The following is an 11,069-nucleotide window of genomic DNA, read 5'->3' as shown; positions in this document are numbered from 1 at the left end:
AGGAGGGGACCGCCTCCGTGTCTGTGGACTCTGCTCTCTGGTGCCGAGATGCCAGCGGCATCACCTGTGGCTGCCCCCCTGCCTGCTGCCCGCCGAGACGGGGACAGCTCCCACCCAGGGCACAGCTGGCAGAGAGGGCAGGGCGGGTGGGGGGTCCTCACTGAGGGAGCATCGGGCACTCTGACTTCATTTGTCAAAAATTTAAGCTGGAGCGGGGGGTCCTTGGGCCAAACCTGCAGTGCTCAGGGCTGAGTCCTGGCTTTGCTTAGGGTCACTCCTGGTAGGGCTGGGGGACCTCAGGCCATGCCCGGGATCATCCCAGGTTGGCCACGGGCAAGGCCAGTACCTAACCCCTGTATCTTGGTTCTGTGCCCGGCCCAGCCTTCAAGGGGGAAACTGAGGCTCAGAGAGTGAGGTGGGGGTGGAGGAGACGAGCCTACGCCCCACCCATCTGTCACTGCGTTGGGCTGGCTGCTCGGGCGGGGCAGGAGCATGGGGTGCCCCTGCCGCGCAGGCCCCTGGAGCCCGTCAGTCTCAGGAGCCTGTCAGTCTCGTTACCGGCCCCTCTGTGGCCTCCATGCCTGGGACACTGGCGGGCACGCTGCGTTTGCAGGTCAGCCGGCAGGCGTGGGCCGAGGGGATGTGTCCAGGAGCCAGGATGTTGCCCAGCTGCCTCGGACACCAGCCCCCAGCATTTTCTTTATTGGGGAAGGCCCACCAGCTGGAGGCCAGCGCAGACTTGCCCACGTGCCCCTGCCAAGTGCTCCTGGAGTTCGGCTGGGCCATCTCTGGGGTCTAGGGGTCTAGCTCGGGCACCTCCAACACTATCCACCCCCCCAGCCCAGGTGTTATCCAGCCTGGGCACCCGAGTTCGACCTGGACTCACCTTTTCCTGCCCACCCCCACGTTCATTCAGTGACCCCATAGGAGGACCAGAAGCTTGAGACAGATCCCCTACACAGTGGGGCGACCTGTTTCCTGGGATGGTGCTCTGGGTGCCGGCAGTGGCTGGGACTGCTCAGTCCCCTCTGGGCAAGGGGTGGACGAGCCTGCGGGCTGCTGCCTCCCACGTTCCAGGACACACAAAGGCCGTGGGCACACTACCTGGGGCCCTTTGGGATGAGCAGCCGAGCAGGCCCAGGGCATGGTCCTTAGGGGCATCTAGCGTGGTGGCCAGAGATGCCTCGTGGGTGGGGGTGCATGCCATTCCCCAGGGCCACGGTGAAGTGGGGAGTCCTGTTGGGGGGTGCCTGGGTGAGCACGCGCCCACCCCTGCTGCCCCTCCTGCCTACAACTCTTAGAAAAGAGACAAGCCCAAAAAGTGGGTTTCTGGGACCCCACCCGCTGGCAGGCCCAGAGCAGCTGCCTGAGGCCTGGGGACTACCCCAGCTGCAGCCCGCTGGAGCGAGCTCCCCCTCCCTCTCCACCCAGAGTGGGAAGCTGGGTGAGGGGAGCGCAGAGGCGCGGTGACATCTCAGAGCGGCAGAGGGGTGCCTGGGTCTCTGTGTCCAGCAAGGGGCAGGTGAGAGGTAGGGTTCCCGGGCGGCGCGGCATTCTGAGAGAGGCGGCACAGTGCGTGCTGGGACCGGCTCGCTGGAAGGGGAGGAAGTGGCGGAGCGCAGGGCATGAGACCGGGGCGTGGGGGCGCGGGGGGCGCCGGGCGTGTGCCACGGCGGTAGCAGGTCTTCAGCCACGCAACGAGGCGTCTGTACACCAACGGGAAGTCCGGGTCGGGGCAGGAAGCCGGTGGGCCCGGTGGCCAGGGGAACGTCCAGGCAGGGGCCGGAGAAGCCAACCCTGCGTCCCGCGAGTGGGCAGCCGGAGCTGGACCGTCACTCGTGGCGGTGGGATCCGAGTGCACGGTGCCGGGAGGTTCCGAGCGTGCAGCGGGCCCACTGGCCTCCCAGGGCTAGCCCGGTCGCCCTCTGGGCCCAGCCGGCGTTCGGGGCCCGGCCGGCGCAGCGAATCCCCGGAGCCCGCGGGGCTGCAGAGTCCCGGTCCAGTCCGCAGTCCCGGAGCCCCAGCGTCCGCGATCCAGGCTGGGGTCCCCGCAGCGCGCGGCCACCGCGTCTCTCATTGGTCAGACACCGGCACACACCCCGCCCTACCCCCGGCCGGCCGCTCATTGGCTGGCGGGTGCGCCCGTTCGGCCCCCCGGTGGGCGGGCCCGACGAGCCGCAGGTCACTTCCGGCGTTGCGGTGGGCGGAAGCGTGTGTGGCGCGCAGGCGGGGCGTGGTGACCGTCGCCTGGCGGCGCTTCCGGGTGCGGCGGCGACTGCGAGCGGGGCGGGGGCGGTGGGGCGGCCGCGGGGCCTGCGGGGTCAGCGGCGCCGCCTCGTCCAGGCAGCCCTCCGGCGCGCGCCATGGCGGCGGCCGGCGCATCGCACTGGGGCCTGATCACCAACATCGTGAACAGCATCGTCGGGGTCAGCGTGCTGACCATGCCCTTCTGCTTCAAGCAGGTGCGCGGGGTCTCCGCAGGGTCGCGGCGAGGCTGCGGGGTCGGCCCGGGTGCAAGGCGCGGGAGGGGCCAGGGTGGCCCCTGGGGGCGGGTTGCGGGGCCTGCGACGGGGCAGTGCCGCTCCTGCCACAGCTGTCCGCGCCCCCCCGGAGGCACCGCCACGTCCCGCGCTGACGCATCCTGGGAGGTGCAGCCGCGGCTGGACACCCCGGGCAGCGCGGGACAGCCCGCGTCAGGCCCACCTGGCGCCGACCACGACCCTGCGGACCCCGCCAGGCCGGGCCAGGGACCTGGGCGGGAATGGGGTTCACGGGGTGCGGGCATTTGAAGGGGGGCATCCGCCTGGCACGCGGCTGACCCGGTTCCGTCCCCAGCATCCCATATGGCCCCCGGGCACCGCCAGCAGTAACCCCTGAGCACCACCCCGGGTGAGAGCCAAGAAGGAAGTTGTGGGGGGGCCGGAGTGGTCGCGCCGCCCGCAGTTGGCACGGTTCCCTCCCCGCATGGTGGGAAACTGCTGGTGCCCCATCCCACCAGGATTGCGTCCCGAGCACCGGCTCTGAGAACGCAAAGGAAAGTTCAATTGCTTTCTCTGGGTTATTGGTAAAAAGTGCTTGGCAAGGGCGTGCGAGGCCACCCCGGCTGCGTGGCGCAACCCCCCCCTTCCCCACCGGCCCCCAACACGGTGCTGGGTGCACACCCGGCACCTGCACACACGTGGCGTGGACTCAGGGGGGCAGGGTTGCTATCCCAGGGCAGACGATGCGTGTGCAGAGACAGAAGGATGAGCACAGAGCTGGAGCCTGGGACCACCTGCTCCCCCGTCAGTCGGGGAGCGCCAGCTCACATGCACACGTGTGCCTGTGGCTGTGCTCTCCTCCACTCGGCGGGTGTTTCCTGGCGGGAGCACAGCCTGGCCCCCTTCTCTGGGCAGACACGGTCCACTCTGGTCACTAGCAGTTTCCCACCGCTGTCCCCACGCCCTGTGCCTCCAGGTGGTACCTGCTCTGAGCAGTGTCCTGGGCGGAGTGCTCATCCTCAGCCTGGGGCCTGGCATCCGCTGGGGTCCCATAGGCACCAAGATGTGGCTGGGCGCCGGCCCAGCCAGCGGGACGCCCACCCCCCCCCGTCCTCCCATGTACCGGAGGGGTACACGCGCACACACGTACAATGACATAGATGTGTGCATGCACAACTACAGACTCCCAGATGTGTGCACGTGCACGTGCACACACATGGGCACACGTGGGCTTTCTGCCCCAGTGTGTGCAGTGCTGGGCGCGGTGTGACAGTGGCCGCTGTGTCCTCCTCAGTGCGGGATCGTCCTGGGCGCGCTGCTCCTGCTCCTGTGCTCCTGGATGACCCACCAGTCCTGCATGTTCCTGGCCAAAGCCGCCACCCTGAGCAAGCGCAGGACCTACGCCGGCCTGGGTGAGTGGGCGCACTGACCATTGACTCTCCTCTCCGGCCCTGTCCAGAGACTCAGCAGCCTCTTTCTCTGTTTTGAGGTTCACACACTGGATAGGACAGTGGGGAGGTCCCGCCCTGCACGTGGCCAACCCGGGTTCCATCCCCAGCACCCCATAGGCTCCCTGAGCCTCCCGCAGGCGTGATCCCTGAGCACAGAGCCAGGAGTCAGCCCGGACCACTGCTGGGTGTGGCCCAAACAAATACAGGTTCACACTGAGGCGTGTCCTGTGGTCAGGCCATTTGCGTGTCCCTGCGAGCTCGTGGTACTGTCCCCCTTCCCACCCCCAGCTCAGCGCCCAGCCTGTTCCCTCTCCCGGCTTCCCCTGTGTGCTCGGCTGTGGGACTCGGGAACGCTTGAGAGGGCCTCTGGAGGCGGGTGTCTTGGGCCAGCCCGGTGTGGGCAGGGACACAGACACACACGCCCGTGGGTGCAGGCCCTGTGGCTTGAGCGTACATGCGCAGCTCCATGGCCGTGACCCGCACATCTTCCCGCTGTCCTCCTGCGGTGCCCTGACCCCCTTCTCCCCGCAGCGCTGCACGCCTACGGCCGGGCTGGGAAGATGCTGGTGGAAACCAGGTAGGAGCAGCCGGCCCGGGCACGTCCCAGGCTCCGGGGGCGGGCAGCGGGACGTGGGGTGTGGTGCGGCTGCCACGGGTTCCAGTGCCCGTAGGCACGCCTGACAAGCCTCCCCGCAGCATGATCGGGCTCATGCTGGGCACCTGCATCGCCTTCTACGTGGTCATCGGCGACCTGGGCGGCAGCTTCCTGGCCCGGCTCTGTGGAATCCAGGTGAGGCGCTGCCCAAGTAGCAGAGACGGGCCTGGGGAGACCCACAGACCGCGGCATTGATGGGCATGTCCCCAGGTGACGGGCGGCGTGCGGGTGCTGCTGCTGTTCGCGGTGTCGCTGGGCGTGGTGCTCCCTCTGAGCCTGCAGCGGAACCTGCTGGGGTCCATCCAGTCCTTCAGTGCCATGGCGCTGGCCTTCTACACTGTCTTCATGCTGGTGGTGAGTGCGGGGCGGCCCTGCTCTCGGCTCAGCTGCTGCCCGTGCGGGTCAGGGCGCCCTGCCCGTGGCTCAGCTGCACCACGTCCCTGCAGATCGTGCTGTCCTCTCTCAAGCATGGCCTCTTCGGGGGACAGTGGCTGCGGCAGGTCGGCTACTTCCGCTGGGAGGGCGTCTTCCGCTGCGTGCCCATCTTCGGCATGTCCTTCGCCTGCCAGTCGTGAGTTCTGCCCCGGCGGCGGCCTGCGGGGATGGCGCCAGCTGGATGGTCTTATTCTCACCCTGGGTGGTCTCGAGTGGGAATGTTTTGGTTTGTTTTTGGACTGCTTTGATGGTGCTCGGGGCTTGCTCCTGGCCGTGCTCGGGACTTGCTCCTGGCTCCTGGCTCCTGACTGTGCTCAGGGCTTGCCCCTGCTCCAGGCCGTTCTTGGGGCTCACTTCTGACTCCTTGACGTGCTCGGGACTTGCTCCTGGCTCCTGGCTGTGCCTCAGGGACCATATGGGGCGCCAGGGATGAAATCTGGGTCGGCTGCCACATGTAGGCATGTATGTACTCTCTCCGGTCCCTCCCTCAAGATGCTTTGAGCAGGAGAAGGGGCTGTTCTGGGCTGCATGGCTGGCCCCCACTGCCCCAGGCGCCCTGAGAGTGGCCAGGGGACTCTTCCCCGCCAGGCCCTGGCCTGAGCCTGTCAGGCTGGAGCTGTTTTTGAGAAGGCTCAGCAGAGCCGGCAGCCACTGGCCTGCGCCCTGTGCATGGCTCTCGGGTGTGCACATGTGTATTCTTGGTGTGTGCATGTGCCCCTGCGTGTGGCCGTGAGCTCTGTGCACGTGTCTGGTCCCGCCCGCCCGGGTGGGCCTGTGCTGGGCACAGCCTCCCAGCAAGGTGGGTGCTCACCTTGCAGGCCCCCGAGCCTCCCCCGGAGTGATCCCTGAGCACAGAGCCAGGAGTCAGCCCAGAGCACCAGCAGGTGTGGGCCCAAAATTGAACCAAGACAAAAATAAGTAACGAGGGTGGCTGGGGTGCTCAGGGGGCATCTGGGTGCTGTGCCTGGGGCCCCGTCCAGCCCCACTATGCGTGGCCCTAAAATCCCAAACCAGAAGCCTCTCTGGACCCCCACCCACCTGCCCACGCCCTCGGCACTACCTGGAGGCTGCGGGGTGACTCGATGGGCTTCCCCCTCTGCACTGGGGGGTGGGCAGGTCCCCCACTCGCGGCTACTTGGAGGGGGCGGGTGCTGCCCATCCCAGACCCACTGCCCCACGCCAGCCCCCCTCAGCCGCTCCCCCTGCAGCCAGGTGCTGCCCACCTACGACAGCCTGGATGAGCCGTCGGTGAAGACGCTGAGCTCCATCTTCGCCTCCTCCCTCCATGTGGTCACTGCTTTCTATGTGACGGTAGGACTGAGTGCCCGCCAGGGGCACATCCACGCCCGTTTCCGTGCCGGCCCGAGGTGGGCCTTGCGGGTGGGTGCCCGCCCTCCCCACGGCCCTCCCTTCCCAGGTGGGCTTCTTCGGCTACGTGAGCTTCACAGAGGCCATCGCGGGCAATGTGCTCATGCACTTCCCGTCCAACCTGGTGACCGAGATGATCCGTGTGGGCTTCGCCATGTCTGTGGCCGTGGGCTTCCCCATGATGATCCTGCCCTGCCGCCAGGCCCTCAACACGCTGCTGTTCGAGCAGCAGGTATGCCTGAGTGGGGTTCGGGAAGGTTGCCAGCCCGCGTGCCCCAGAATGCAGAGGTTGAGGCCCTGGGGCCGCAGGGGCACTTGCCAAGTGCATCCCACCTAGCTTTGGTCCTGAGAGCGCATCTGTTTCCTGAATCCACCAGGAGTGACCTGGTCACCGCCCGTGACCCTAACCCCCAAGATGCAGAGTGGGGGAAGCAGAGGGCAAGCCCCTCGAAGCACGGGCCCAGATGGGGGTCGCCCATGCCGATGAGGGGCTGAGGCAGGTTCCTGCAGCCTTGTCTCTGCCCGCAGCAGAGAGACGGCACCTTCGCGGCTGGGGGCTACCTGCCGCCCCTGCGCTTCAAGGCGCTCACCCTGTCCATCGTCTTCGGCACCATGGTGGGCGGCATCCTCATCCCGAACGGTAAGGGCTTCAGCGCCAGAACCCGCCTACAGCTCCCGCCTCACACCCCTCACGTGGCTCCTGGCTGTGGCCACGTCCCATGGGGGCAGTGGGAGGCCTGAGCCGGCCCCATCACGCGGCTGACCTGGGGGGCTCCTCCCTGCGGGAGCAGGGGGGACATGGGCGAGGCCTAGCGCGTGGCTCTGTCTGCAGTGGAGACCATCCTGGGCCTGACGGGTGCCACCACCGGGAGCCTCATCTGCTTCATCTGCCCAGCCCTCATCTATCGGAAGGTGCACCGGGGCGCCCTGTCCTCCCAGGTGGGTGCTGGGAGGAACGGGACCAGCGTCCCCCATGGGGGCTCTGGCAGTCAGGACATGGGGGCGTGGGCAGGGGCCCTCAGGCCGCCAGTGTGGCGTGTAGCTGTGAGGTGCTGCGACTCCTTGCGTCCCCACGTGGCCTCCCGACAGTTTCCAGTCAAGCCTGTCAGCTTTGCCCCGGGTCCCCGCAGGGCTCCCCGGGGGGAAGCTGCCCTTCCTCTGTGCGGGCCGAACAGGGCAGGGTGTGCTCCGGACCGTGGGGTTGGGGTCGCTGCCCTTACCACGTGCCGCCGCACTTTGGCACTGGCAGCACCACCCAAGTCCACCACACTGTCCCCAGGGCCCGCCCAGGGCATGGGGTGTGGCCCTTGGCCACTTAGACTCGCCTGGGCACCCCGCCCATCACTGACTGCACTGGTGGCTGCCCGCGTGCCGGCACCATCCCTGGGCCCTCCCCTGCTGCTGTGGCTGCTCCTGCAGGCCAGGTGGCTGCCCAGGGGCGGTGGCTGGGCAAGGGGTGGGTCGGCCTACCTGCCTGCAGGGTCCTCTGTCCCACAGGTGGTACTGTGGGTCGGCCTGGGCATCTTGCTGGTCAGCACACACAGCACGCTGTTTGTGAGCGAGGACGCCACTGTGGACGCAGCCCTGGGCGGCCCGGGTGGTCAGCGTGCTGAGGTGGAGGCCGTGGCGGGGGAGGCTGCCCAGCTCTCAGGTACACTTGGGGCGCCCCGCGCTGCCCCTTTGATGGCCACCGGAGGCCGTGGGGGCAGACATGTTGGTTCTGTGGTCCGCACGCCCCTTGGCCCTGTGTCCCCAAGTGCGGGCAGTGCAGAGAGGGGTGCTGCTCTCCGAGGCTGCCTGCGTCCTCACTGCTCTCTGCTGAGGGGTCTGAGGCCACTGGCTCCCACTGACCAGCTGCTTGTTCTCCCGGCTGCTGTCGCCGCGGCCCTGCCCAAGCCCCTGCCCCTGCCCTGTCCGGCACTGAGGGGGTCGGGACCATGGCCGAGTGCCCTCACTTGTCCCTGAAGCTTCCTGCGTCTTCATGGGCTGGCTCGGGTGTTTGCTGCCCCCTGCTGGCCATGCCGCGGTGTTGTCCACCCTGTGGACGCCTTGTCACAGATGCGGTCCTGGGCCCTGTGGCTCTGGGGATGGCCAGGAGAGAAGTCCCTGCCCAGGCCATCTTGCCAGCTAGGAACGTGGCCCTGGATGGGTGCCTGTGCAGAAAGTGCTGGAAAGGCTGTGTGTTGCAGGCCCCAATGCCGTTGTGGACGGTGCCCAGGACGGCCGCGCCCGGCCAAAGCTGCCTGAGAAGCAGGAGCAGGAGCAGGCCCAGATCCGGGGTCCTGAGGATGTGCCCCCTGGAGAAGGCGCCAAGGAGAAGCAGGAGGCCCAGCTGGACCGTCCGGGCCAAGGTGGGGTGCATGGCCTGGGGTCCCGCTCTGCCCTGGGCTGACGGCAGGGGGGTGGGTGGGCCGGCCCGGCCACATTCCCCACCAAGTGTACACCCTCTCCCCACAGGTGTGGCGGCCCCTGTGGGTGAGGCCCACCGCCACGAGCCGCCTGTCCCGCATGACAAGGTGCTGGTAGACGAGGGCCGGGACCAAGAGGGGGCCAGGGAGGACAAAGGCCCCCCCAAGCAGGAGCAGAAGAGGCCGGACGCAGAGGCCCAGGGGGCCCCCCCGCTGCCCGATTCAGAGAGGGGGCCACCTGGGCCAGGCCAGGCCCTGGGGGCAGACCCCCCAAAGGCTCCTCAGGCCCACGGTCAGCCAGCCAGAGAGCCCCTGAAGGACAGGGCCCAGGCAGCACCTTCTGAGGGACACGCGGATGGGGGCGCCCTGCAGCCGGGCCCTGCGCCCAGGAGTGAACCTGGTGGGTGCGGTGAGGGGGGCGGGGATCGCTCGCCGTTTGGTGCCCGGCGGGTGCAGCTGCCCCTGCCTGCCCAGCTCAGGAGCTCATCCTTTTGTATGCAGGTGCCCAGGCACCTCTGGCTGGGGCCGCCCAGGAGAAGCCAGCCCCGGGAGCCCCGGGAGCACAGGCAGGGGCGCAGGGCGTGGAGCACACAGGCAGTCGGCTGGAAGGTGAGTCCCTGTGCCTCTGCGTGGGAATCTGGACTCCTCTGTGCCTCTGAGATCCTGGGCTGCGCTCTGGGAGCACTGTGGGATGGCCTGGTGCCACTGGGGCACTGTCCACAGTGACTCAGGTGTGAACCTGCGGCCTGCCTCCCCACCCCCCATCCTCCCGTCGCCTGTGAGTTTCTCGTGTCTGTGCTTTCTGAGCGGGGATTCTCACAGCTCCTCTCCTACCTCTCTCCTGTGCCTCTCACTGGGATAAGCAGCTGAAATCCAAAAAATAGTGGCAGGTAGGCATGGCGGGCAGCGTGGCCAGCGGCCGCACACGGCACCCCCTGTCATGGTCTCTGGTCCCCCAGCGGGGGGCTGGGGGCCACTCCGGCCAGCCTGCCCCTGCCCAACCTGCCTGTCTCGTCCCTGTGCCCCCTGCCGTCTTGTGGGTGGAGCAGGCGGGCCGTGTCACCCCGGCCTGAGGGCTCTGCGCTGTGCAGGCACCCAGGATCAGTGTGGGGCAGGCCCGGGACGGAGGGAGACGTGGTGGCTGTGTCCCTGCAGGCCGCGCGGAGCTGCTGGACCACGCAGTGCTGCTGCAGGTGATCCAGGAGCAGCAGGAGCAGCAGAAGCGGCTGCTGCAGCAACAGGAGAAGCTCCTGGCCGTCATCGAGGAGCAGCACAAGGAGATGCACCTGCAGCGGCAGGACGGCGAGGAGGGCAAGTGCCTGGGCATGGGTGCTGCCCCCCACCCACTGTGCCCGCCTGACCTGCCTCTCTCCGCAGGGGACGGCAAGGAGCAGGAGGCCGAGCCCCGGGAGCCCCCGGCACAGCCTCTGGACTTGGCACCTGGTGCTCCTGGACGGCTCCTTGCCCCACCCCAGGGGCATGACCCGCGCCCTGTGGAGGGGTCCGAAGTGGCCGCAGGGAGACCCCCGGCTGGCCCTCATGGTGCCAACGCAGGGGCTCAGGGAAGCCATGAGGACGCTGAGCCTGGTGAGGCTCCTGTACCAGATGCTACCCCAGCACCCAGAGGCGTGCAGCAGCGAGGTCCGGGGACACGCAACGTAGCTGGAGGCGCCCACGGGGACAAGAAGCCTCGGAAAGAAGTGGCAGCCTCGGTGGCTGCCCTGGAGGAGGCAGCGGGACCAAGGAAGGACATTGGGAGGGAGCCCCCTCCGGAGAGGATGCAGCCAGAGACGAGAACCCTGGCCCTGCCCGGCAAAGGGGGCGCCATGTCCAATGGGGTTCAGGGCGGGCACCCAGAGGGGAAGGAGGGGGCTGCTGACCGAGACCCCGAGCCAGGGCCCAGGCCTGGCGCCCAGAAGCCGGACAATGCCAAGCCCAACCGCGAGCTCAAGGTCCAGGCCGGCTCGGACCTGCGGCGCCGGCGGCGGGATGCAGGCCCTGTCCAGGAAGAAGGGGCGCTCCTGGGCCTCCACCCCCTGCCCCAGGCCCACCTCAGTGATCTGCGCGGTGCCCTGGAGACGCAGCTCCACCAAGCTGCAGGGGGCGCTCTGCGAGTGGTCCATGGGCGCCAGGTCAAACAGATGCCAACCGGTCTGGAGGAGGCCTGAGCCCCGACTGCCCACCTTCCAGAACTCTCGTCCCTCGGCCTTGCTCCTGGACGCGGGAATAAACTCAGTGCCTTCCCGCCCTCCTGAGCACATGTGTCATCTGG

The 11,069-nt window shown here is 68.3% G+C and overlaps 1 protein-coding gene across 1 annotated transcript; it reads left to right on the top strand.

Moving 5' to 3' along the window:
- Positions 1-2,233: 2,233 nt before the first annotated feature.
- SLC38A10 (solute carrier family 38 member 10) lies at positions 2,234-11,043 on the top strand. Its single transcript, XM_056115757.1, has 16 exons — positions 2,234-2,462; positions 3,775-3,892; positions 4,463-4,508; positions 4,628-4,721; positions 4,797-4,940; positions 5,033-5,157; positions 6,230-6,332; positions 6,439-6,621; positions 6,918-7,029; positions 7,222-7,328; positions 7,887-8,040; positions 8,579-8,740; positions 8,847-9,197; positions 9,299-9,406; positions 9,953-10,108; positions 10,175-11,043. Exons 1-16 carry the CDS (start codon positions 2,364-2,366, stop codon positions 10,963-10,965), a joined length of 2,853 nt encoding a protein of 950 aa, XP_055971732.1. The 5' UTR covers positions 2,234-2,363; the 3' UTR covers positions 10,966-11,043.
- The last annotated feature ends 26 nt before the right edge of the window (positions 11,044-11,069 follow it).

The sequence above is a fragment of the Sorex fumeus genome, unplaced genomic scaffold (genome assembly GCF_029834395.1).
Source record: "Sorex fumeus unplaced genomic scaffold, SorFum_2.1 ptg000029l, whole genome shotgun sequence".
Classification (NCBI taxonomy): Eukaryota; Metazoa; Chordata; class Mammalia; order Eulipotyphla; family Soricidae; genus Sorex; species Sorex fumeus.
This window is presented reverse-complemented; position numbering and strand designations above follow the sequence as displayed.

Bases quoted from the DNA above. Each gene is read 5' to 3' on its own strand.
- SLC38A10 (XM_056115757.1), top strand. From the start codon at position 2,364: ATGGCGGCGGCCGGCGCATCGCACTGGGGCCTGATCACCAACATCGTG. The intron at 4,941-5,032 runs GTGAGTGCGGGG...ACGTCCCTGCAG, and splicing joins ACACTGTCTTCATGCTGGTG to ATCGTGCTGTCCTCTCTCAA. The intron at 9,407-9,952 runs GTGAGTCCCTGT...GTGTCCCTGCAG, and splicing joins CACAGGCAGTCGGCTGGAAG to GCCGCGCGGAGCTGCTGGAC.